Here is a 26,483-nt window from a genome sequence, read left to right as displayed (position 1 = left end):
TGAAAGGCAAATCTTACCTCCATGCTATCTCTCCGGCCCCAAGAAGCTCTTTTTAACCATGTTTTAGGTGCCAGGAAATTTGGAATCTAGCAAACTAAATAGTACAACTGAATATAATTTTATTTATTTATTTATTTAGATTTTGGGGCCACATCTAGCAATGCTCAGGGCTTACACCTGGCTCTGCACACAAGAATTACTCCTGCTGGTATTCTGGGACCATGTAGGATGCCAGGATTAAAACCTTGGGTTGGACACGTGCAAAGCTAATGCCCTACCCATTGTACTATCACTCTAGCCTGAATATAATTTTAGCGCCCACATTTATTTTGACTTCCTGTTGTAAAATACTGTTTTAAATATATGTTTTCCCATTATTTTTCCCATTTCTGGTGTTTTCAGTGGGGAGTTGTAACCAAATCTAGTAGTGCTCGGTTGTGATTCCTGGCTCTGAGGAATATATATGATGCCTGGAATCAAACCTGAGTTGGTGACATTAGAGCAAACTTAACTCCTTAACTCTGTACTATATCTTCGACCCTATATATTTTGCTGCAAATTTTCTATGTCTTAAGTTAGGTACCTATATATTTTTCATTAAACTATGTAGCAGAAGTTATTGGATATGTCAGTATCAATATATTTATTACTTTGCAGTGATATCTTCTGACTTCTAGATGACTATGATTTCTTTTTTTTTTTTTTTGGTTTTTGGGTCACACCCGGCGGTGCTCAGGGGTTACTCCTGGCTGTCTGCTCAGAAATAGCTCCTGGCAGGCACGGGGTACCATATGGGACACCGGGATTCGAACCAATCACCTATGGTCCTGGATCGGCTGCTTGCAAGGCAAACGCCACTGTGCTATCTCTCCGGGCCCCTATATGATTTCTTAACTTTATTTTACTTTGTTGTTTTTGGGGAAACTTATTGAAGCAGTGACTCATTGCTGTATTTTGTGATGGACTAATTGACTGGTTAAGTGTAATCTCACTGCTCTAGAATGATAAAAATTCTCTTATATGGCATTATGCCCTCTAACCCTCTCTAAGTGAACTACAGCACTTTATTTAAAAAGGATTAGTTAGGGACTGGAGCAATAGCATAGCAGTAGAGTATTTGCCTTGCAAAGGGCTGACGCAGGACAGCCCTGGGTTTGATTTCCAGCATTCCATTTGATCCCCCAAGCCTGCCAGGAGCGATCTCTAAGTGCAGAGCCAAGAGTACCACCAGCTGTGGCCCAAAACCAAAATTTAAAAAAGGACTAATTAGTGGCTGGAGAGAGAGCGTGGAGGTAGTCCGTTTGCTTTGCATGCAGAAGGTCGGTGGTTCGAATCCTGGTATCCCATATGATCCCCTGAGGGCTGCCGGGTGTGACCCAAAAACCAAAAAAAAAACAAAATAGAACTAATTAGAGTAAAGAAGGTTAAATAAAACTACCAGGCCAGAGATACAGAGATAGACTTAATTAGCCATAAAATATGTCTGCTTCCACTTTTCATTACTTTTTTTTCTTTTTCCCCTTGGTTCTTTTTATGGGGGGCCATATCTGGTGATGCCCAGGGGACACTCCCAGCCATGTGCTCACAAATCGATTGCTCTTGACTTGGGGGACCACTTGTGGCTCAAGGGATCGACTCGAGGTACATCCTGGGTCAGCCGCATGCTAGGCAAATGTCCTACCACTGCACCATCACTCCGGCCCCTGTATTTTGTATTTTTTGTAAAATATATTTTGATCTTGGTAAACATTTATCATGTACCAGTTGTGCTGAAAAGATTGCATGTGATCATTTTTTTTTTTTTGCATGTGATCTTTGCTGTCAATGTACCATTAAATTTTGTAAATCTAATTTAGGTGAAATTAAGTTTATCTTTGGAAACATACAATTTTTCCTAGATGCAAAAGAGTAGTTACTATAAAACTTATTTCAGGGGCCAGAGAGATAGCATGGAGGCAAGATGTTTGCCTTGCAAGCAGAAGGTCATTGGCTCGAATCCCAGCATCCAATGTAGGTCCTTTGAGCCTGCCAGGAGCAATTTCTGAGCCTGGAGCCAGGAGTAACCACTGAGTGCAGCGAGGTGTGACTCCTCCCACCCCCCAAAAAAGTATTTCAGTTAATTCTGATACCATGATTTGAACTAAACTCTTGTAGACAATGTTGGGTGACTTTTCTGCCTTTTCAAAATTTATTCAGTTTATTGATATCTTTTTTTTGTTTATTTGTTTTTGGGCCACACCTGGTGGTGCTCAGGGGTTACTTTTGGCTCTGTGCTCAGAAATTGTTCCTGGTAGGCACGGTGGACCATATGGGATGTAAGGATTCGAACCACTGTAAGTCCTGGATCAGCTGCTTGTAAGGCAAATGCCCTACCGCTGTGCTATCTCTCCAGCCCCTTTTTCTTCGGGGAGGGTGGGGGTGGGTATCCTTTTTTAAATTAAAAAAAATTTTTTTTTTATTTTTGGATCACACCCAGCAGTGATCATAGGTCATTCCTGATGGTACTGGGGAACTAAGGGATGCCAGGGATCGAACCTAGGTTGACCACATGCAAGGCAAATGCCCTACCTGCTATGCTGTCACTCCAGCCCAGTTCATTGATATCTTAACAAGAAGACCTTCATGCTTCTTCCTGTACCCTGAACCTTTTGCTTGTGTGGACACATATATATTATATTCCAGCAACTTTTCATGGGTATCAAGAAGTTAAATCATTTGTAGTATTCTTTATTCAGATAAATGTGTATCTAAGAAAACCATTCTTTTTTTGTTTTGTTTTGTTTTTTTTTGTTTTTGGTTTTTGGGTTTTGGGTCACACTGGGCAGTACTCAGGAGTTACTTCTGTCTCTACACTCAGAAATCACTCCTGGCAGGCTTGGGGGAACCACATGGGATGCTAGGATTCGAACCACCATCCTTCTGAAAGCAAGGCAAACGCCCTACCTCTATGCTATCTCTCTGGTCCCTATTCTTTTTTTTTTTTAACTTGATTGTTTATTCATTCATTCATTCATTCATTCATTCATTCATTCATTTGGTTTTTTGGGCCACACCCATTTGATGCTCAGGGGTACTCCTGGCTAAGCGCTCAGAAATTGCCCCTGGCTTGGGACGCTGGGGGATCGAACCTCGGTTCTTCCTTGGCTAGCGCTTGCAAGGCAGACACTTTACCTCTAGCGCCACCTCGCTGGTCCCTATTTTTTTTTTTATTTTTTTTGGGTCACACCCAGCAGCGCTCAGGGGTTACTCCTGGCTCCAGGCTCATAAATCGCTCCTGGCATGCTCGGGGGACCATATGGAATGCTGGGATTTGAATCAATGACCTTCTGCATGAAGGCAAATGTCTTACCTCCATGCTATCTCTCTGGCTCCTTGATTGATTGGTTTTAGGGCCACACCTGGCGGCGCTCGGGCTACTCCTGGTTCTGCACTCAGAAATTACCCTTGGCAGGCTGGAGGCCCATATGGGATGCTGGGAATCTAATTGGGTCCCTCCTGGGTCAGCTGCATTCAAGGCAAATGCCCTACTGCTGTGCTATCTCTCCGGCCTCAGATTCTATTCTTGGAACCAGAGAGACAGTACAGGGGTTACCTTACACATATCTGACCCAGAATCTTTTTTTTTTTTTTTGGTTTTTTGGTTTTTTGGTTTTTTTGGTCACACTCAGCAGCGCTCAGGGGTTAATCCTGGCTCTACGGTCAGTCAGAAGTTGCTCCTGGCAGGCTCGGGGGACCATATGGGATGCCAGGATTCAAACCACTGTCCCTCGGGATGCAAGGCAAATTCCTTGCCTCCATGCTATCTCTCTGGCCCCTGATCCAGATTCTATTCCTAGTATAAAATATAATCTCCAGGTATGGTTCAAACAGCCCCCAAAAACCTGTCAACCAAATTAGCATTTTATTTTTCTTATATCCTCAGAACATTTAATGTACCATTTTGGATTTTTTTTTTTTATTTTATGCTTTTGGATCACACCCAGTGATACTCAGGGCTTACTCATGGCTCTGCATTCAGAAGTCAATTCTGGCTGTGCTTGGAGGACCATTTGGGATGCTGAGAATTGAACTGGGGTTGGATTGTGTGTAAAGCAAACACCCTACTGTTAAACTGTCAATCAAACCCCTAGGGTTTTTGTTTGTTTGTTTGTTTGTTTTTGTTTTTGTTTTTGTTTTGGTTTTTGGGCCACACCTGGTGACGCTCAGGGGTTACTCCTGGCTATACGTTCAGAAATCATTCCTGGCTTGGGAGACCATATGGGACGCCGGGGATCGAACTAAAGTTTGTCATCCTGGGTCAGCTGTGCGCAAGGCAAACGCCCTACTACTGTGCTATCGCTCTGCCCCCCTCCCCCTGGTTTCATTTTAAAATGGGTCTCCCTATTGGTGTTTAGGGGTCCCAAGGGCCCTTGCAGTGCCATGCTGCTTAGGGGTCTCCAGAGTTGTAATCAGTAATTATCAGGGGACTGGATCTCAGAGGCAGTTGTATGTTGATGTTTTCCAGAATTAACACAATAGAAATTTAGTTCTCTCTTCTTTTACATAATTTGTATTTCGTAAAATAACTTTGATCTTTTTATACTTTTAGAGTTCTTTATTTATCCCCTATTTAAATTTTCTTCACCTTTTAAGATGAGAATTAATGTTATATCTTCCAGAATGTAACCTGACTTTTTATTAGATTTTTTTGTCTTTAGCTTTATATAATTTTGTTTAGATGAAGCTTCTCATTATATATGCTGCGTTGTCTTTATTTTAATTAAAAGACCTTGAGATCATCTATCTTTAATTGATCTATTCGCCTATCTACGTCACATGGACTAGAAACAGAAGATGTTTATTCAGTAAATCAGGTAATGTTTCTGTGTTTTAAATTAATGTTTCAGATGTTTCCTACCTTTTTACAGTTCGCTCTATCAAATTGAAGGAGGATATTTTGTCCTGCACTTTTGCTGAGTTGAGTTTGGGCTTATGCCAGTTTATCCAAGAGGTGCGGAGACCAAATGGTGAAAAGTATGATCCAGACAGTATCTTATACTTGTGCCTTGGAATTCAGCAGGTACCAGATTAAATACTCACTATAAAATTCATTGCATTTTAAATGATCATTGTTGGCAAAGAGTTCTGTAAAGAAGGGATTTCCCTTCATAGCAGGCATTATTAGTATATTCTCACTAGAAAAGCAGTTTGAGCATATTTTAGGAATTTTGGTTGCTTTTAGGGGATAAGTCCCAGTATGGTGATCAGTGGTCTCTGCTCACTGTTCTCAGGGGACATGCAGTGGCTGGGATCAGTCCTTGACTCCTTTACATAAAGCCTGAGTGCCATCTCTTTGAGGAACCTCATTGAGTCATTTTCCCAGCTTCTCAGAAATACCTTTTAGTGTTCCTATTCTTTTATTAGTAGTTAACTTTTTATTAGTACATTCAAAACTAATACTTGAAGCTTATATAACGAAACCCAAACTTTAACAACCACATTTAAAGAGGTACCTATCAGGGCCGGCGAGGTAGCGCTAGAGGTAAGGTGTCTGCCTTGCAAGCGCTAGCCAAGGAAATACCTCGGTTCGATCCCCTGGCGTTCCATATGGTCCCCCTAAGCCAGAGGCAATTTCTGAGTGCTTAGCCAGGAGTAACCCCTGACCACCAAATGGGTGTGGCCCGAAAAACCAAAAAAAAAAAAAAAGGTGCCTATCAAAGTGGTAGGCTGAGGTGAGGGACAGGGTGGGGGGAATGATGGTGGTATAGGATAAATTATGGGAACATTGGTAGAGGGAGGTTGACACAATGGTGGAATTGGTGCCAAAACATTGTATGTCTAGATCACAACTATGAATAACTTTGTAAGCCACAATGCTTTAAATTGAAAAAAAATTCATGTTAATACACAATAAATGCATAATAAAATTAAGTGTTTATAGTGGACACCAGGTTTGGATGGTAGAGTTTTGAATGTTGATATTTTATTTGCCAAATCTTCTTCCCATTTGTTTGGAGGTTATTTTAATGAGATATTTTATTTCCAAAATTTAGGGGAGCATGTTTTTGGTTTTTGTTTGATTTATTTGTTTGGTCTTTTTTTTTTTTTTTTTTGGTGCCACAACTGTTAGTGCTCAGGGCTTACTCTGGCTCAACACTCATAGAAATCACTCCTGGTTTCCTTGGAGGACAAAATGGGTTACTGAGGATCAAACCCAGGTCAGCTGCATGCCACATGTAAGGCAAGCATTTTACCCACTGAGCTATCTCTCATGCCCTCTTGTGTGGGTTTTGGGTGGTTGTTTTTTGGTTTATTCTTGGGCTACATCTTGCAGTGTCAGGTTCAGGGCTTACTCCAGGCACTGTGCTCAGTGATCATTTTTGGCAGTATCTAGAGAATCATTTGGAATGCAGAGACTCAAACCCTGTTCATGTAGGTGCAAGTCAAATGCCCTGTTACACACTGTACTATGGCCACAGTCTCAGGAGAAATTCTTTAAAGGATAAATAAATTGTACATTTAGATTATTAGGGTATTATTATATTTACGCTTCAGAACTCTTTTTTGGTTTTGGGCCTTGTTTGTCAGTTATCAGGGCTTACCTGCCTCTACACTTATGGATCATACCTGGCAGACTTGGGGGACTATATGGGATGCCAGTAGTTGAATCTGGGTAACCTTAGCAGAGTAAATGACCTACCTTCTATACTGTTTTTACTCAAGCGCCCTCTAAAGATCTGTTAGTTTTAAAAGTGTTATGAGTTCCAGGATGATGCTATCAATGGTGTTTATGCATGCATACCACTAGATCATTTTATTAAGCACAGCCAGAAGCAGCTCCTGAGCACCAGCGAAATGTAACTAACTCCCCTTAGTACAGCAGGGTATGGACTAAAAACAAACAGAAACAAATAATAAAAAAAAAAAGTAGTATGAAATTACTGTAGCTGTTAGCTTAGTAGTTGAAAGTGTATAAAAATGTATAAAAAATTATTTACACCTTTCCCACTCCTTGAGGATTGCTATTATCAACAACAAAAATGCTTATCCTTTTTGTTTGTTTGTTTGATTGGTTTTTGGCCACACCTGGCAGCCCTCAGGGCTAACTCCTGGCTACATACTCAGAAATTGCTCTTGTCAGGTTCAGGGGATCAGATCCAGGTCAGACACTACTTACTGTGTTGTCACCTCAGCCCCTGTTACTATCCTTCTGTACTAAACATATGTAGTTACTAGTTAATCATGGGACCGAAGAGATAGCATGGAGGTAGGACATTTGCCTTGCATGCAGAGGAATGGTGGTTCTAATCCTGGCATTTCATTTGGTCCCCCAAGCCTGTTGGGAGCGATTTCTGAGCATAGAGCCAGGAGTAACCCCTGAGCACTGCCTGGTGTGACTCAAAAACCAAAAAAGAAAAAAAAGTAGAAACTATTTGGATTGCTCTTCAGTTTTTGTTCTTCCTTGAAATTGTATCTCTCTTGCTTGTTTATTTCTTGCTTGCCTATTCGTATTCTGGAGAAGTCAGTTTATTCTCAAACACATACTTCTCTCTTTTTCTTTCCCTTTTTTCACTTAAAATTATCTTGTTTTATGCACCCACACAAACCGTGATAACATTGATTTTTATTAGATTATATGATTTTTTGGTTTTGGGTGTCAGGGATTAAACTCAGGACATCACTTAGGCAAATACTCTACACTGAGATAGATTCTCCAGCTTTAATATTATTATTTTGTTTTTGTTTTTGGGCCATACCTGTTGATGCTCAGGAGTTACTCCTGGCTATGTGCTCAGAAATCGCTCCTGGCTTGTGGGGACCATATGGGATGCCAGGGGATCAAACTGCCGTCCGTCCTAGGCTAGCACTTGCAAGGCAGATGCCTTCCCTCTAGCTCCACCGCTCCAGCCCCAGCATTATTATTATTATTTTGTTTGTTTATTTTTGTTTTTGAGTCACACCCGGCAGTACTCAGGGGTTCCTCCTGGCTCTACGCTCAGAAATTGCTCCTGGCAAGCTCGGGGGACTATATGGGATGCCGGGATTCGAACTACCATCCTTCTGCATGCAAGGCAAATGCCTTACCTCCATGCTATCTCTCCGGCCCCCTAACATTATTATTTTTTATTTATTAAAGTTTTTTATTTATTGAAGTTTCCGAGCTGTTGTTTATCCGTGAAGCTATGTATATTTTGATCAAACCTGAAAGTAATTCTGGCTGGATGCAGTATTCTAGGCAAAGCATTCATTTCATTGAGTTTTGTCACTATATCTCACCAGTGCCTTCTGGCCTTGAGGGTTTCTTGTGACAGGTCTGCTGTAAATCTTAAGGATGCTCCTTTGAATGCAATTTCCTTCCCTCTTTGATCTTGCTGCTTTCAGCATTCTAACCCTATTTGTGGTATTTGTTATTGTGAATAGGATGTGTCTTTGGGTGATTTTTTTTTTTTTTTTTTTTTACCTCTTTTAGCTGGGACTCTTGGGGCATGCAGTATTTGGTTGCATGCACTCTTTAGCTCTGGGAGTTTCTCTGCAATGATTTCCTTAACTGTTGATTCTTCCTGGGGATTTTCTTCCTGTGTCTCTGGGACTCCCATAATTTTCACTTTGTTTCTGTTGAGTTTATCAAAGACTTCTGTTTTCTTTTTTTTTTTTTTTTTTTTGGTTTTTGGGCCACACCCGTTTGACGCTCAGGGGTTACTCCTGGCTATGTGCTCAGAAATCGCCCCTGGCTTGGGGGGACCATATGGGACACCGGGGGATCGAACCGTGGTCCGTTCCTTGGTAGCGCTTACAAGGCAGACACCTTATCTCCAGCGCCACCTTCCCGGCCCAAGACTTCTGTTTTCATCTGTTCACATTCTTTGAGTATTTTTCCCTTGTCTGCTTGTTTGCTTTTTAAGGTTGTTTTCCATTTTCTTCTTTTGTATGGAGTTGTTTTTCACCTCATCTTTCCAGCTCACTGATTGAGTCCTTAGCTGCTGTTACTCTGTGGGAGAGGCTTTCCAGTGAGGTTTTCATTTGGCCTACCACATTTTTCAGTTCTTTTATCCCAATTTGGAGTTTTTTGATTCCTGTCTTCAGATCCTTTTGATTCTTACTTATGGTTTGTTCAGCTCAATCAATGCTTTATTTGATTTCTATGAATATCCTCCATATTTCTTCTCTAAACTCCTTATCTGAGAGGCTGAATAGCTGGTTGGCACTTTTTGGGTTATCAGAGCTTTCATCTTCATTTTCTGTGCATGGTGTTGGCCTGCATTGTTTCCCCATTGTTGGGTCTGTTGTCTTATGTTTTCTGCATGTTGTGCTAAGGTTCATTGACTAGGAGATGTTCATTGAGCTAAGTGGAGCTAAGTGGGGTGGCTGGGCTCCTCTGGGGCTCCACCCTTCTTGGGCAGTTCCAGCTCACTTCTGATCACTTGGCTTCTGAAGACACTTCTGGATGGGGTTGGCCCCAGAGTCCACAACCTTGGATTCAGGCGGCAGTGGCTTGAAAGGTGGTCGGCTGCGATCCAACGTTATTATTTTTTTGTTTTGTTTTGTTTTTGTTTGTTTGTTTGTTTTTGGGTCACACCTGGAAGCGCTCAGGGGTTACTCCTGGGTCTGTGCTCAGAAATTGCTCCTGGCAGGCCCGGGGGACCATGTGGGATGCCGGGATTCGAACTACCGTCCTTCTGCATGCAAGGCAAATGCCCTACTTCTATGCTATTTCTCTGGCTCCTCAACATTATTATTATTATTTTGTTTTTGTTTTTGGGCCACACCCGGCGGTGCTCAGGGGCTACTCCTGGCTGTCTGCTCAGAAATAGCTCCTGGTGGGGCTGGAGAGATAGCATGGAGGTAAGGCGTTTGCCTTTCATGCAAGAGGTCATCGGTTCGAATCCCAGCGTCCCATATGGTCCCCCGTGCCTGCCAGGAGCAATTTCTGAGCATGGAGCCAGGAGTAACCCCTGAGCACTGCCGGGTGTGACCCAAAAACCACAAAAAAAAAAAAAAAAGAAATAGCTCCTGGCAGGTACGGGGGACCATATGGGACACCGGGATTCGAATCAACCACCTTTGGTCCTGGATCGGCTGCTTGCAAGGCAAATGCCGCTGTGCTATCTCTCCGGGCCCAACATTATTATTTTTAAAGGCATAACTCCACATACTTCTTTAAAATGATGTTGCCACACAATAGGAATCAAATATTCCTGTACTTGAGAATGTCCATTAGGCTGCTGTAGTAATTAATTAAAATTCCCTTATTTCTTTCTATTTGGATGTGTTTGAGATTGACATCTCATTTTTTGTTTTTTTTGTTTTGGTTTAGCAATTACTGGCCGTACTTAGGAACCATATGTAGTGTTGGGCATGGAACTCCATTGGCTATATGGGAGGCAAACCTCTTCATTCCTCTACTATCTCTCTGGTTTTGGGATTGACATCTTTTTCTTGGGGAGCCACACCTGGTGGTGCTAAGGGATTACTCCTGGTTCTATGCTCAGAAATTACTTCTGGCCAGCTGGGTTAGGGGAAGCGATGACCATATGGGATGTTGTGGATTGAACCTGGGTCGGCTATATGCAAAACAAACACCTTATCCACTGTGCTATCTCTCTGGCCCCTAGAAATGACATCTTTAATCAACAGCTAAAATTCATTTTTTACATAATACAAGTATATTTCTGATAAATAGCATTTTTGGTAGGATAACTAATTATTTTTCTTCATAATTGAGTTGATTCCTTTGTTCCTTAGTAAGTCCCCACCTGGGGATTGAACCCAGCTCAGCTGCATGCAAGACAAATGCCTACCTTCCTCTCCAGTTTCTAGATAGTAAAAGATTTTTGTTTTGTTTTTGGGCCACACCCAGCGGCGCTTAAAGTTACTCCTGGCTCTGTGCTCAGAAATCATTCCTGGTGGGCTTGGGGACCATATGGGATACCAGGAATTGAACCTAGGTGTGTCCTGGGTAGGCTGTGTGCAACACAAATGCCATACCTCTGTGCTGTCTCTCCAGTCCTTAGTAAAAGATTTTTTATTTTGGGACCATATCTGGCATTATTTTAGTGACTCTAGTGGCATCATTCTAGTGTGCTGGGGGTTGAATCTGGGCCTCTTGTATGCGAAGTAAACACTGTTACTCTTTGTGGTAGGTACTTCCAAATCCATAAAGGATGTTTTAATGGTATGTCAAACAAATTTTATTTACAATGTACAATGCATTTGTACATAGAATGCATTTTTCCCCCGTGCTACCCCCCTCCCTGCCCTCTCCATAGAATACATTTTGCTTAGGCATAAGGTATAAAGATTCTGAACATGCTTCCCACACTCTTGGAGTTTATATTATGATTCTAAAAAAATTTAATTTTTTGGCCACACCCTACATGTTCAGGACCTGGTTCTGCACTCAATGATCACTCCTGCATTCACATAGGGTATCAGATTGAACCCATATTGCCCATATATAAGGCATGCACCTTACCTTGCTATCGTTCTTGCCTCACTAACACCAAATATTTAAAATTTTTATCAGTTGTAGATGTCAAGAAATTATTAATTTAATTTGTTTATTTAAATGTATTTTTATTTAAAAATTCTCAGTGGCTGAGAGTATTACAGTAGGTCAGGCACTTACTTGTCTTGCATCTGATTGGCCCAGGTGCAGTCCTTCGCACAGCTGGGTATTTTCTCTGCCCCAAATTTGGGACTAGAGGGCCCGGAGAGATAGCACAGCGGCATTTGCCTTGCAAGCAGCCGATCCAGGACCAAGGGTGGTTGGTTCGAATCCCGGTGTCCCATATGGTCCCCCGTGCCTGCCAGGAGCTATTTCTGAGCAGACAGCCAGGAGTAACCCCTGAGCACCGCCGGGTGTGGCCCAAAAACCAAAAAAAAAAAAAAAAAGAAAAAAAAAAAGGAAAAAAAATTTGGGACTAGAGAGAGAGTACAGGAGAAGGGTAAGGTGCTTGCCTTGCATGTGACTGACTCTGGTTTGAATCCCAAGCACCAGGTATATTCTTACAAGCACTGCTAATTGTTCTTTTCTGTGCACAATCAGGAATAAATAGCACAGCTGGGTTCTCGATTTGGCAGCACATATACTAAAAATAGCACAACTGGGTATAACTCAAAAGCTTCTCTGGACCTCCCCCCTTTTTTCTTCTTTACACTTTACATTAATTTAAATAATTTGAACAATTTATCATTTGGCCCAGAAGAGATAGGTCTTAAAGGCTTGCTGTATATGCTGTGCTATGCAGGAGACTTAAATTATTCTCCAGTATTTCTGTGCCCTGACCACTGCTGGGCATAGCCAAAAAAAATCTAAAAAATTAGTGTCCAGAGCGATGGCACAGCGGTAGGGTGTGTTTGCGTTGCATGCGGCTAACCCAGTATGAACTGCAGTTTTATTCCCCATCGTCCCATATGGTCCCCCAAGCCTGGAACGATTTCTGAGCACATAGCCAGGAGTAACCCCATCACCGGGTGTGGCCCAAAATCACCCCCCCCCCCAAATTATAAAATTAAAAAAAAAAGGAAAGGAAAAGAATATGGTCATCGAGGTAATATTAATCAAAATCAAAATTTTATTTTTTTACATTCTTATTTTTATTTTAGGCCACACCTGGTGGTGCCCAGGAATTATTCCCGATATTGTGCTCAGAAATAGCTCCTGGCAGGCTCGGGGACCATATAGGGTGCCAAAGATTGAACCCAGCCCAGCTGTTTGCAAGCCAAATGCCCTACCTGCTGTGCTATCACTCTGGCCCCTAATTAAAACTATTTAATTCAGGGCTGAAGCACAGCAGGTAAGGAAGGTACTTACCTTGCACGCACTGGACCTGGTTTGATTTTTGTCACTCCATCTGGTTCCCCAAGTTTTTCATATGTAGTTCCTGAGCACAGAGCCAGGAGTAAGCCCTGAGCACTGCTGGGTGTGTCCAACCTCCAAAAACAGTTTTTCTGTTCTGTATTTTTATGTCAGATAGTCTACTATATATGAATTTTTTGTCTTGGTACCACATCCATTTGTATGGGGGCTTCTATAGCTCTGGTGGTCTTGGTAGTGCTCTGGGGACCAGATGCTAGGTATCAAACCTGGGCCTCTTGAATGCAAAGCATGCTCTCAGCCCACTAGCTACCTTTTATGGCTCATATTGTCATGTTACTAAATTGTCCAGATTTAAATATTCGGATTTTTTGTTTGTTTTGGGATCACACTTGGCGGTGTAAAGGTGTTACCTGGCTCTGCACTAAGAAGTTACACCTGCCAGGGGCCCGGAGAGATAGCACAGCAGAGTTTGCCTTGCAAGCAGCCGATCCAGGACCAAAGGTGGTTGGTTCGAATCCCGGTGTCCTATATGGTCCCCGTGCCTGCCAGGAGCTATTTCTGAGCAGACAGCCAGGAGTAATCCCTGAGCAACGCCAGGTGTGGCCCCAAAACCCAGCAATTCTGGGTGTGACCCCAAAACCAAAAAAATTAAAAAGAGAAAGAAAGTATGAGATGTCAATATGAATAGACTTTTAAATTTTCCCATTTAGGGGCTGAAGCAATAGCACAGCATTAAGGTGTTTACCTTGCACACAGCCAACACAGGACAGACCTGGTTTGAATCCTGGCATCCCCTATGATCCCTTAAGCCTGTCAGGAGCAACTTCTGACTGCAGAGCTAGGAGTAATCCCTGAGCACTGCTAGGTGTGACCCAAAAACAAAAAACTAAAACAAAAAAAAAAATCCCCATTTAGGGAGAATGTAACTTGACAAAAATTAATTTTAAAAATCCTGGGGCTGAAGTGATAGTACAGCATGTAGGGCATTTATTTGCACATAGCCCACCCAGGTTTGATTCCTGGGTTTGATTCCCATATGGTCTCCTAAGCGTGCCAGGAGTAGCTTTTGAGTGTAGAGCCAAGAGTAACCCAAGTGCTGTCGGGTGTAGCCCAAAAACCAAAAAAAAAAAAAAAAAAAAAGGATCACTCCTGCCTGAGGGATCATATGGGATGCTGGAGATCAAACGCTACCCATTGTGCAAGGACTTACCCACTGTACTATTTTTTTGGTCCCCTCTGATTACTGCTTTTTTCCCTTTGGAGAAAGGGAAATTCACTCTTCTGAATGTAGTTTTCTCTTCCCCACATTTCTTTTCTCTTATTTGGGTGGGGGGTTTGGGCCACACCCGGAGGTGCTTAGGGGTTACTCCTGGCTATCTGCTCAGAAATAGCCCCTGGCAGGCATGGGGGACCATATGGGACACCGGGATTCGAACCAACCACCTTAGGTCCTGGGTCACCTGCTTGCGAGGCAAACACTGCTGTGCTATCTCTCTGGCCCCTTCCCCACATTTCTTTTAAAGTAATTAATTTTGAGGATGGTGGAGCTTCACTAATGTAGATCAGGGACTCCTCTGTACTCCTTTTCAGCCCCAGTACTTTTGTTTTATTATAGGACCAGATCTGACTGCTCAGGGCCTTTCTCCTGGTTCTGCTAGAGATCATTCTTAGTGAGACTTGGGAGGCCATATGTGATGCCAGAGATCGGTCCTGAGTTGGGTGCATGCAAGGCTAGCACCCTGCTTGCTGTGTACTATTGCTCAGGCCCTGACCCTCACATATTTTATATCCTTCCCTTCAAAAAAATCTTGTTAAGCTGGACAGAAAGTATAGCACATAAGGCTCATCCCTTGCATACAATTAACCTGGGTTCTATTCCCAACACCATACTTGGTTCCCAGAACAGTCAGGAATGATCCCTGAACATAAAACTAGAAGTAAAAAGCCTGAGCACTACCAAGAATTGCTGTGACCATATTAAATTTTATATTTAAAATTATTTTTTGTTTTTGAGGTTATATTAGGTACTTTGTTGCACTCAGTAATGGTTGGGTGCCCTATGGTTCTGTCCTTTGATTATCACCTTGCCCCTAAAGATAATGATTATGATTATTTTAAGAATTTTTGGGGGGCCGGGCGGTGGCGCTAAAGGTAAGGTGCCTGCCTTGCCTGCGCTAGCCTTGGACGGACCGCGGTTCGATTCCCCCGGTGTCCCATATGGTCCCCCAAGCCAGGAGCAACTTCTGAGCACATAGCCAGGAGTAACCCCTGAGCGTTACTGGGTGTGGCCCAAAAACCAAAAACCAAAAAAAAAAAAGAATTTTTGGGAACACGGGGCTAGAGCAATAGTGTAGTGGTAAGGAGTTTGCCTTGCATGCGGCCAATCCACAGGTGGATCACGGTTCGATTCCCTGCAGTCCTCGGAGCCTTCCAGGAGCGATTTCTGAGCACAGCCAGGAATAACTCCTTAGCGCCTCTAGGTGTGACCCCAACCCTACCCCCCCACTGAAGAAATGAACTTTTGGGAACAGCAATAGTACAGTGGATAGAGTGCTCATTTGCTGGCCTGGATTTGATACCCAGCATCCCATATGGTCCCAACCTTTCAAGGAGTTATTTCCTGAATGCATAGGCAGGATTATGCTCCTTCCAAAGGAATTTAAAACAAAACAACCCAAATATATAAGAATATAATTGATTTGTACTGCATTATTTATACATACACCAACATTACTGCCTTTTCCTGGGAAGGGGTCTAATTGGCAAATGAAAAAAGTAGCAAAGTGGTGACTAGAGAGATAGTATAGGGGCTACAATTTTTGCCTTCATATAGCCCACCCTATTTAAGTTCCTGGTACAATATCTTCTGAGCATCACTGGTGCCACCCCACAGGTCCAGGATCACCTTTCGATGGCTCATGTCATTCTAAGGCAGAGCTGCAGAGCATGTGTGGGGGCACTGAATCCTCATGTTCTTGCTTTGAATCACCAGGCACTTTCTCTTTGAGGCCCCTGAGGCCCCCACTTCCTTCATACCACTTGGGAAACCCCTTGCCACTCCCCCAAAGGGGAAAGGTGGTAGGCGGTACAGGGGTTTTTGTGCTTGCCTTGCACAGTTCTGACTTCAGTTTCTATCCCTGTAAGGTTTTTCAGCACAGAGCAGGAGTTATCCATAACCACAGAATCATGAGTAAATCCTGAGCGACTATAGGTGTGGCCCCTAAACATCTTCCCCCAATTAAAACATATAGGCAAAACAGGTCTCGAGGGTAGTTCAATGGCATCTGCTATGCACAACACTGACTTTGTTCTCTCCCCAGAACCACATAGTCCTGAACATAGTTAGGTACAACCCAGAGACACCCCCCCCCCAATCAAAAACATTTAGGAAAGTAACAAGTGACATAACCCCTCCCAACTATTTTTGAGTTTTGATACCATATGATATTCTATGTGGTCCCTCAAGTCCCACCAGTAGTGATCCCTGAGCATAGAGCCAGGAGTAATTACTGAGTCCCACCAGTTGTGGCCTCTAAATAAAGAAACCCTAAGAAATGTGTAGCAGGAGAGGTACTCCAAGTACAGAGCCAGAAGTAGACTCTTGAATTTTGCTGGGGCTGATCCCAAAACGTGCATGCATGTGTAAAAAGCACATGTTTACCTATTAGCCTACTTAATGTTCAATATGACCTGTGAAGTATAGAACTTGAGACAGTAAGTTAGGTAAGTTGCCCTAGATCCTAGAGGTAGGTTACATTGTCACAAAGATTGGACTTAAGCAGTCATACTTAAGAGTCTACTTGTTATCACTTTGTTGAACTATTTCTTTGATAATAAAATAGAGATTAATTGCTGTAATCAGGATAAAGATTGTGGCGCCAGAGCAATGGTGCAAATGGTAGGGCATGTGCTAACCTAGGATGGACCACAGTTTGATCCCTGGCATCTCATATGGTCCCCCAAGCCAGGAGGATTTCTGAGTGCATAGCCAGGAGTAATCTTTGAGCGTCATTGGGTGTGGCCCAAAACGCCAAAAAAAGATTGTGGGCCTGAGCGATAACACAGCGGTAGGGCATTTGCCTTGCACGCTGCCAATCCAGGATGGACTTTAGTTCGATCCCTGGTGTTCCATATGGTCCCCCGAGCCAGGAGCAATCCCTGAGCATCACAGGGTATGGCTCAAAAAAAAAAAAAAAAGATTGTGAGGTTTGATAATACCAAGTATTTATGACAATATATGCCTGTTTTTGGACATTTTTAATTTTAGAGGACAAGTTCATTATGGGCATAGAAAATTTAAATGCGGGGGGCCGGGCGGTGGCGCTAAAGGTAAGGTGCCTGCCTTGCCTGCGCTAGCCTTGGACGGACCCCGGTTCGATCCCCCAGTGTCCCATATGGTCCCCCAAGCCAGGAGCAACTTCTGAGCACTTAGCCAGGAGTAACCCCTGAGCGTTACCGGGTGTGGCCCAAAAACCAAAAACCAAAAAAAAAAAAAAAAGAGAGAGAAAATTTAAATGCGGGCCCAGAGAGATAGCACAGCGGTGTTTGCCTTGCAAGCAGCTGATCCAGGACCTAAGGTGGTTGGTTTGAATCCCGGTGTCCCATATGGTCCCTCGTGCCTGCCAGGAGCTATTTCTGAGCACCGCCGGGTGTGGCCCAAAAACCAAAACCCCAAAAAAAAAAAAAAAAAAAGAAAAGAAAATTTAAATGCAAATAAATTATTCAACCTTGATCCATTACTAATATTCATATATAGAAATATATGCTCATATACAAAATATGGTAATATGCCTATACAAAATTATTTTAAAGTGTTCAATGTAGGAATATGTACTTTTACTTTCATAATGTTGTATATCTATCACAACTCTCCATTTCCAGAACTTTCTTTTTTGGTTTTTGGGTCACACCTGGCAGTGCTCTACGCTCAGAAATTGCTCCTGGCAGGCTCGGGGGACCATCTGGGATGCCGGGATTTGAACCACCATTCTGCATGCAAGGCAAATGCCTACCTTCATGCTATCTCTCCTGCCCCCATTTCCAGAACTTTTTATCCTCTGTGTGGAAATCCCTTTTCAATTCTCAGTATAGTCCCTAATCAACCACAAACCTACTCTCTATCTCTAAGGATTTGCTTATTCTGGATATTCCTCTTTCATTGAATTGTATGTCGCATTATGTGTCTCCCTTTTCTTTTAGTTGCTGTTTTCAAGATTCATCATGATTGTAGTATGAATCACTTTTGTTTCTTTGTTTTGGACCACATCTGGCAGTTCTCAGGAATTGCTGTTGACTGCAATCAGGGCTTACTTTCTGGCTTTTCCCTCAGGGGATCTGTGGGGTGGTGCTGAGGAACCTGGTTGGCAAACTACCTACCCACTGTTCTTTCACTCTGAGTTTGAGTCTTGCAATTTTTTTTTTCTTTTTTGGGCCACATCCTGTGACGCTTGTCACATCCTGTGACTCCTGGCAAGAGTGAGGGGAGGGGACCGTATGGGATGCTGACGATCAAACCTGGGTCAGCCTTGGTTTGGCCGCGTGCAAGGCAAACATCCTACCTGCTGTGTTACTGTTCTGGTCCCATGTAGTTTTTTAATGGGCATTGGTACAGAATTGTTGTATGGTTAATTTTCTTATTATGTTACTGTATGCATAATGTATGTAAACACATAAATATGTCCTATATTGTATTTCTAGAAAGTGTTTGAAGGTTCCATTATTTCCACATCTATACCAAGTTTAATTTTTAACAGTCATCTAAAAGGTATAAAGTAGTAACTCATGTGGTTTTGATTGGAATTTCCCTAATGACTAATAACATTGGACATATTTTCATGTTTTTTGGCTGTTGTATTCTTAGAAACTCCCCTCCACCCCCCGTTTTTGTTTTTGTTTTTTGCTTTTTGGGCCACACTCGGTGACACTCTGGCAGGGGTTACTCCTGGCTATGCGCTCAGAAATCGCTTCTGGCATGGGGGACCATATGGGACATTGGGGGATTGAACACGGCCCATCCTAGGGTTAGTGTGTGCAAGGCAAATGCCCTACTGCTCCGGCCCTTCCCCCCCTTTTTATTTTTATAAAAAATATGGAACACTTCACGAATTTGCGTGTCATCCTTGCACAGGGACCATGTTAATCTTCTCTGTATTGTTCCAATTTTAGTATATGTGCTGCAGAAGTGAGCACCGGCCCCCCATTTTTAAATTTATTTCTTTGTTATTTACTTATATCTTTTATTTTTTATTGAGTTATAGTTTACATCTGCATATTGAACTCTTTCAGATACTTATAAATATATTATCTACCATTCTCTGGATTTTCTCTTTACTTGCAATAAACTTACATGCACAGACGTTTTTTTGAAGAATTTATTTTAATACTTTGATTCACCATGAGATTCAGTTGCAAAGTGGTTCATGATTGAGTTCCAGTCAAACAATTTCCAACACCCTTTTCTTCACCAGTGCACATTTCCCGCCACCATTGTCCCTAGTTTCCTTCCCGCCTTTTCCCCTGTCTGCCTTTGTGGCAGACATGAAAATTTTTATTTTTGTTGTTGTTGTTTATTATTTTGGTGTTTTATCTGAGAATCTATGAGAATGCCTAATTCAGGGTCATCAAAACTTATTCACCTATGGTTTTAGCTGTTTTATTTAGGTCATTGATTTATTTTGAGATCTTTGGAAAAAAAAAGGTTTGGGAATTCTCTGAAGCATTACTAAGGGGCTGGGACTGTTCAAAACCATTATCTACCCTCCAGCAGCAGTGTTGTTGGCCAAGCACTCTTGTGCTTCGGGTGATAGTGGTGGAAGTGAGATGACAGGAATTGGAATTAGGCCTCCATATCTAGGCATGCACTCTTCCCTTTGAGTTATTTTCCTAGCTCCCTATTAGGATTTTCTATATGTTTCATGTTTTTTTTTTTTTGGGGGGGGGTGGAGGTGGGCGGGTGCACACTCTAGTTCTCAAGTCTTAACTCCTGGCTTTGCACTCAGTGATCACTTCTGGCAGGCTCTGGGGACCTGTGGGGATCGAACCTGGGTCAGCCATATATGTAAGGCAAACATCTACCCATTGTACTCTTTTTTCTGATCCCTTCCAGTTGTTTTTAAACAATATTTTACACAGTTGTTATGTTTTTTTCCTGTGATGTGAATCTTAAAGTAGTTATAATTAACATTTTACACCCTATAATTAGAAGACAAACTTTTTTGGGGGTTATTAGGGGTATGGATCATAACAGATTCTGCTCAGGGCTTACTTATGGCTCTGTGCTTAGGGATCTCTCCTGTCAGACTTATATGATCTTATGTGGTGCCAGTATTCAATCCTGGGATATTCCCATGCAAGGCTATCGTCCTACCCACTGTGCTATCTCTCTGACACAGACTTAAACTCAGGGGTTACTCCCGGTTCTGCACTCAGGAATTACTTCTGACAGGCTTGGGGGACTATATGGGATACCAGGGATTGAGCCCCGGTTGGCCACAGGCAAGATAAATGCCCTATTTGCTGTTATTGCTCTGGCTCCACAGACTTAAACATTTAAAAGCTTATGTTGTGGGACAAAGCTGAGTACTTTGATACTTAAAATTTGGGTATCTTCCGTTTACTAGATTCTAGCTAACTGAATTATTCTAAAAAATAATTTTGCAATGACTCAAAAACTAAGTGCATACCTAGAATCAGGAAAAGTTATTTGAGAAATCTGCAGTAGAACAAGTTGTTAGCATTTCCAGTTGTTAAAATAGAAATTTCAAGTGCTTTTTTTGGTTTATTTTGTTGATGCCAGAACTTGAACGCAGGGTCTCTCACTAGCAAGGCAAATACTCTGTCACTGACCCTCAGTGTAAAGAGTTCTTATGTTATTTACAATAGTTAACTGATTTTAAATGAAAATAAAAATTCTTACTTTGTAAGATCAGTGCTTGAAATAATGAAATTTATGTGGAAGGAATATTTAGCTTGAATCCAGTTACTTAAACATGTATCTATAAAATACTTAACATTGAAATGGTTCCAATGTTGTATAAGAAAAAATTAAGGGTAAGCTATATTCCTTAAAAATTTTCTTTATACCAACATGTATGTTTCATTTCTTTTCTCTTATAGTACCTGTTTGAAAATGGTAGGATAGATAACATTTTTACTGAGCCCTATTCCAGATTTATGATCGAACTTACCAAACTCTTGAAAATATGGGAACCTACAATACTTCCTAATGGTAGGATCACTAATTTTATTTTGATTCTGTTTATGATATCTTTCTGTATTGCTTATTTTGTGATCATTTTATTTATAAATCATTTTATGTTTTTATACTATATATAACATTTGGGTTTTGGGAGAAAATACTTTTAAATTTTATTTAGTGAACTGTAACTTTTCTAGGATGTATGTACATGTATGTATTAACTGTTGGGAAAAAAAGTAACTTGAGACTAGGTTGACATCTTAGGAACTGTTTTTGATCTAGTATTCTTAGTAAAGTTGCACACTATCAGTGCTATTTCTGGATTCAACTTTTTAGCAATCTACAACTTTGTCAATAGTTTATAAAAACTGGTCATTCTGAGAATTAAGTCTTGAGGTGAGGCACATAGCGCAGAGGGATTGATTTAGCATATTCCTTGCATGTCTGAGGCCCCAAGTTCAATCTTTATCATTGCTCTGTGTGATCCTCTTTGACTCTGAGCAGTGCTGGATTGGCCCTGGTGATCCTTACACTCCACTGGGCCAAAGTTATAAGCCGTTCCATTCCAGTTGGCCGAGTATCATTTGGAATGGTCTCTCAGCTCCTTGGGCATTGGGAATCACTCCCAAGAAAAGTTACGTCTTCCTAGAATTTTCTCTGTGAGTCCAAGTCACTAACCAACGTGACTCCCCACTCTCAGCTTCTCAAATATGAATGGAGAGTTTGAAGATGGTGTTCAGGAAATTGTTACCCTTTTTGTTAGGCTACAAAGTGCCTGTGAAACATTTTGACTGGCATGCTCGCTTGGTAGGCTTAGCATTTAAAAATGTAAGAAATTCATTCTTTTTTTTGGGGGGAGGGGGGTCACCTCCCAAAAGTAGGATGCAAATATAGGCAGGAGTGTGTAAAGAATAGAAAAAACCTATCTTTAGTGGGCATCATGAAAAAGATGCAGGGAAAGGTTTACTCGGTGTTTGTTTTTTATTTTTTTAGGCCACACCCAGTGGTTATCAGGGGTTACTCCTGGCTCTCTGGTCAGGAGTCACACCTGGCAGTGTTGGGGGGACCATGTGGGATGCCGGGGATCGATCCAGGTTGGCCATGTGCAAGGCAAACACTCACCCTCCCCGCTGTGCTATCGCTCTGGCCCCAGGTTTGCTTATCTTTGTTCTAATGAAATAGGTTTTAATAAGCTAGGAAGAAATAATCACTTGTATATCATTAAAGATAAGAGGTTAAGAGTGAGAGAGCTTCCTGTCTTTAGATGCCATAGCCAAATAAAATGAACCAGTTGTCAGTAACTGTAATGGTCTCAAATAGGAATGTATAACTACAATCATGGGCTAGATCTGTACTCTGTTTTTCTACTTTCCACGAGTTAGAAGGGTTTTTTCTTTAAAAATCCCCTTTCTGGGGCTGGAGCGATATCATAGCAGAGACGGAGTTTACTTTGCATGCGACTGATCCGGGTTTGATATCTGGCATCCCATATGGTCCCCAGAGTACTACCAGGAGTGACACCTGAGCACAGAGCCAAGAGTAACCCTGAGTGCTACTGGATGTGGTGTGTGCCTCTTACCCTCCTAAACGTGTGCCTCTTACTCTCCTAAACATTTCCTGACTTCTGTTAATAGTGCTGTTGTGATGAATAGAGGTTGCATGCACACCTGTCTGTGGAATTGGCACTCTTCTTGCTGTGTTGCTCATTTGAACAGTTGCATATTAGATTTTCAGTACTTGGACAGTTGACTTTGGTATTCATCAAGATTTGCACTCCTTTAGTCGAAGCACACAAGTTCTGGTTGTGGTGCTCTCCAGCATTTTGTGCTTACAAGGACACGGTTCACTGTTGTACAGCCAGAAATTGTGAGCAGTGACTGATGGCAGACATCAAAGCTGCCAGGACTGCACTTGGCACAAGTGTGACATTGGGAATTGGAACTCATGAACTCATGAATTATAAGGCTGGTATTCTGAGTCCGCATGTTCTTAGTGTTTTTGTATTATTGGGGAAATGAAAACAAAATCACTTGGCATATGAAAATAATTTTATGTCTATAAATAAATTTTACTGATATATTGTCATACCTGTTTATATATTATTGATAGCTCCTTTTATAATAGCAAGATTATTCAGAGCCTTCAAGGACCACAACGCTGAAATTAATTTTTTATCTGGCCCTTTACAGAAAGCATTTGCCAACCCTTATTCTAAAGTTACAAAAATAGGGTTAGAGAATTCTGTGAGATATTGTGAATATCTTCTTCAGTGGAATCATCTGAGCTTTCTTTGTAGTAATTTCTTTTCTGTTTCTTTACTGTCTTCGTATTGTGAGACATTGTTGAATAATTTAATCCTTAACAAGTCAGTACTATTTCTTTTCCTTTTTGTCCAGGTTACATGTTCTCTCGAATTGAAGAAGAGCATTTATGGGAATGCAAACAGCTGGGTGCTTATTCACCAATTGTCCTCTTGAACACCCTCCTTTTCTTCAATACCAAATATTTTCAACTAAAGAATGTTACTGAGCACTTGAAACTTTCATTTGCCCATGTGATGAGACGGACCAGGACTCTGAAGTACAGCACCAAGATGACATATCTGAAGTTTTTCCCACCTTTACAGAAGCAGGAGTCAGAACCAGGTGGGGGGTGGAAGCTCAAAGATTTTTATCTGAAGTGTCATTTGTGTTTAAGTAAAGACATATTAGGCCTGAGAAATGGTACAGCAGATAAAACTCTTGCCTTTCATATGTGGCTGACCTCAGTTTGATCCCTCAGCAGAGCCAGAAATAAGCCCTGTGCATTGCCATGTATGGCCTAAAAGAAAAACCCCTAAATTAATGAATAAATAAAAAAATTTTAAAAATACATATTGCAGAGGGTAATTATAGTCAGGCTTCAGTGAGATGGTACTTAATCCTTTCAGTGAGATGGGTACTTTCATTCTTTTACTGGCTTTTAAACTGTTGTTGCTTTTTGTTTCGTTTTACTTTTATTTCTTTTTTATTGTTGCTTTTTTAAAAAATTCTTCTAAATTTAATTTGTCAGGGAAAGTCTAAACAACAGACATTATTAAACTTCTCAGGATAGGGTTGGAAAGATAGTACAGCTGTTGGCCTTGAACGAGGCAAACCCAGAAGATGGTGGTTCAATTCCCAGCATCCTGTATAGTCCCATGAGCCTGCCAGAGGCAATTTCTGAGTGAAGAGCCAGGAGTAACCCTGAGTGCTGCTGGGTGGGACCCAAAAACCAAAAAAAAACCCTTCCCAACCAATATTGAGAATCATTGACTTAGAGGCATCAGGTCAGTCCTTTGTTAAAAGGAACCCTTTTGGGTCAAAGCTATAATACAGCAGTTAGAGCACTTATCGTGCACAATGCCAACCCAAGTTAGATCCCCAGCACCCAATGAAGTCCCTGAGTCCTGCAAGGAGTGATTCTTGAGTGTAGAGCCAGGAATAAGCTTGTGTGTGACCCGAAAACAAACAGAAAGGAATCATCTTAATTTTTGAATAAACAGTTTTTCTTTACTTTTCTTTTTTGTTTGTTTGTTTTGGTTTTTGGTTTTGGGTCATATCCGGCAGCACTTAGGGATTAATCCTGGCTGTACACTCAGAAATTGCTCCTGGCAGGCTTGGGGGACCATATGAGATGCCGGGATTCGAGACACAATCTTTCTGCATGCAAGACAGATGCCTTACCTCCATGTTATCTCTCCGGCCCCTATAAACAGTTTTTCAATATTTTTTCCAGATAACCTCTTATTCGTATTGAGTTAACATTGTAAAAATAAAAAAAATTGGGCCCGGAGAGATAGCACAGCGGTGTTTGCCTTGCAAGCAGCCGATCCAAGACCAAAGGTGGTTGGTTCGAATCCTGGTGTCTCATATAGTCCCCAGAGCCTGCCAGGAGCTATTTCTGAGCAGACAGCCAGGAGTATCCCCTGAACACCGCAGGGTGTGGCCCAAAAACTAAAAAATAAAAAAAATAAAAAAATTTTTTTTTCTTTTTGGGGCATACCTGGCAGTGCTCAGGGCTTATTCCTGACTCTGTGTTCAGGGATCACTACAGGTGGGACTCAGGGAACTAATATGGGGATCAGAACCTGATGGTTTTTATCAAAATGTGCAAGGTAAGTGTAGTATTTGGTTTGTTTGTTTTTATTTTTGGGCCACACCTGGCTGTGCTCAATCAGGGCTTATTCCTGACACTAAAGGTACTCAAACTGTTAGATCCCTTGGGATGAGTGAAATATTTGAGTTGTAGAATTTATAGTTCCTGAGACTTAAATCTTTGGGGGCATTTTGAACTACACCTCACAGTGCTCTCATGGCTTGCTACAAACTCTGTGCTTAGGGCTCACACCTAATGGGAATGGTATGTGGTGCCAGGGATTACAGGGTTAACCCCATGCAAGGGTAAGTGTCTTGATCTCTGTACTGTTGGTCCTCCAGCCCACTAAAACGAAAATCTGTAAGAATCACCTTGATGTTCACTTTTGTTCACATTTGCCCCTTTTAGAAAATATTAATGCATTTTCCACCATTTGTCTATATCCTGTTTGTTTTGGTCACATGTTTCCTGCTTAGCTGATCTTTCCGTATGTGCTGCTTTGGGGGCTGGAGAGCGGCTTGCGTTGCACATGACCTACCTGGGTTCAATTCCCAGGTCGTCACAGCTTTTCAGGAGTGAACCTTGAATGCTGAGCCAGGAGTGTAATCCCTGAGCATTGTCTGGTATGGCACAAACCAAAAAACCCCAACAAGATCAGCTGCTTTTTACAATGATTTGCTAGTGAAAGTTTTTCTATTTAGATAGTCTGTAAATAGGAAACCAGGGTGAATTTAAAGAAATGTCTAACACGAAGTATGGACTTTACCTCTTTTCCCTCGCAAAAACATTAAAAATAAGAAATCTCAAATACGCGAACTGATAATGAGTTTTGAGCCAGTAAAGAGCAATCTTTTTTTCTCCCCTTTGCCCCCCTTGTAAAGAACAATTTTAAGGGCCCGGAGAGATAGAACAGCGGCGTTTGCCTTGCAAGCAGCCGATCTAGGACCTAAGGTGGTTGGCTCGAATCCCGGTGTCCCATATGGTCCCCCGTGCCTGCCAGGATCTATTTCTGAGCAGACAGCCAGGAGTAACCCCTGAGCACCGCCGGGTGTGACCCAAAAACCAAAAAAACCAAAAAAAAAAAAAAAAGAACAATTTTAAGAACCCTTTTCTATGGATTCTCAAGTCTACCACTTTCTTGAAAGTTAATGGGTTAAAGTTTACTTTTAACCCTTGGCACTTGATGCAAAATTCTTTTTTTTAAGTTTTGTTTGTTTCGTTTTTGGGGCACACCTATTGGTGCTCAGGGGTTACTCCTGGCAGGCATGGGGATGGAATTCGAACCACCCTTCGTTCGAATTAGCTGCATGCGAGGAAAATGCCCTATTGCTGTGCTATCTCTCCGGCCCCTGATTCAGAATTCTTGGGGTT

General features: G+C 41.8%; 1 protein-coding gene and 1 non-coding gene across 2 annotated transcripts in view; one reads left to right on the top strand and one right to left on the bottom strand.

Moving 5' to 3' along the window:
- ZMYM4 (zinc finger MYM-type containing 4) overlaps positions 1–26,483 on the top strand; it is a 154,431-nt gene that overhangs the window by 122,363 nt on the left and 5,585 nt on the right. The window contains exons 26-28 of the mRNA XM_049774621.1: positions 4,908–5,059; positions 20,915–21,026; positions 23,393–23,641. Coding sequence (XP_049630578.1) covers positions 4,908–5,059; positions 20,915–21,026; positions 23,393–23,641 — 513 coding nt within the window. The remainder of the gene's footprint in view (positions 1–4,907; positions 5,060–20,914; positions 21,027–23,392; positions 23,642–26,483) is intronic.
- LOC126012958 (U6 spliceosomal RNA) lies at positions 18,882–18,988 on the bottom strand. Its single transcript, XR_007497299.1, has one exon. It is a non-coding gene; the product is annotated as a U6 spliceosomal RNA (small nuclear RNA).

The sequence above is a fragment of the Suncus etruscus genome, chromosome 6 (genome assembly GCF_024139225.1).
Source record: "Suncus etruscus isolate mSunEtr1 chromosome 6, mSunEtr1.pri.cur, whole genome shotgun sequence".
In the NCBI taxonomy this organism is placed as follows: domain Eukaryota; kingdom Metazoa; phylum Chordata; class Mammalia; order Eulipotyphla; family Soricidae; genus Suncus; species Suncus etruscus.
Note: the sequence above shows the minus strand (reverse complement) of the source record. Positions and strands in the feature narration are given on the sequence as shown.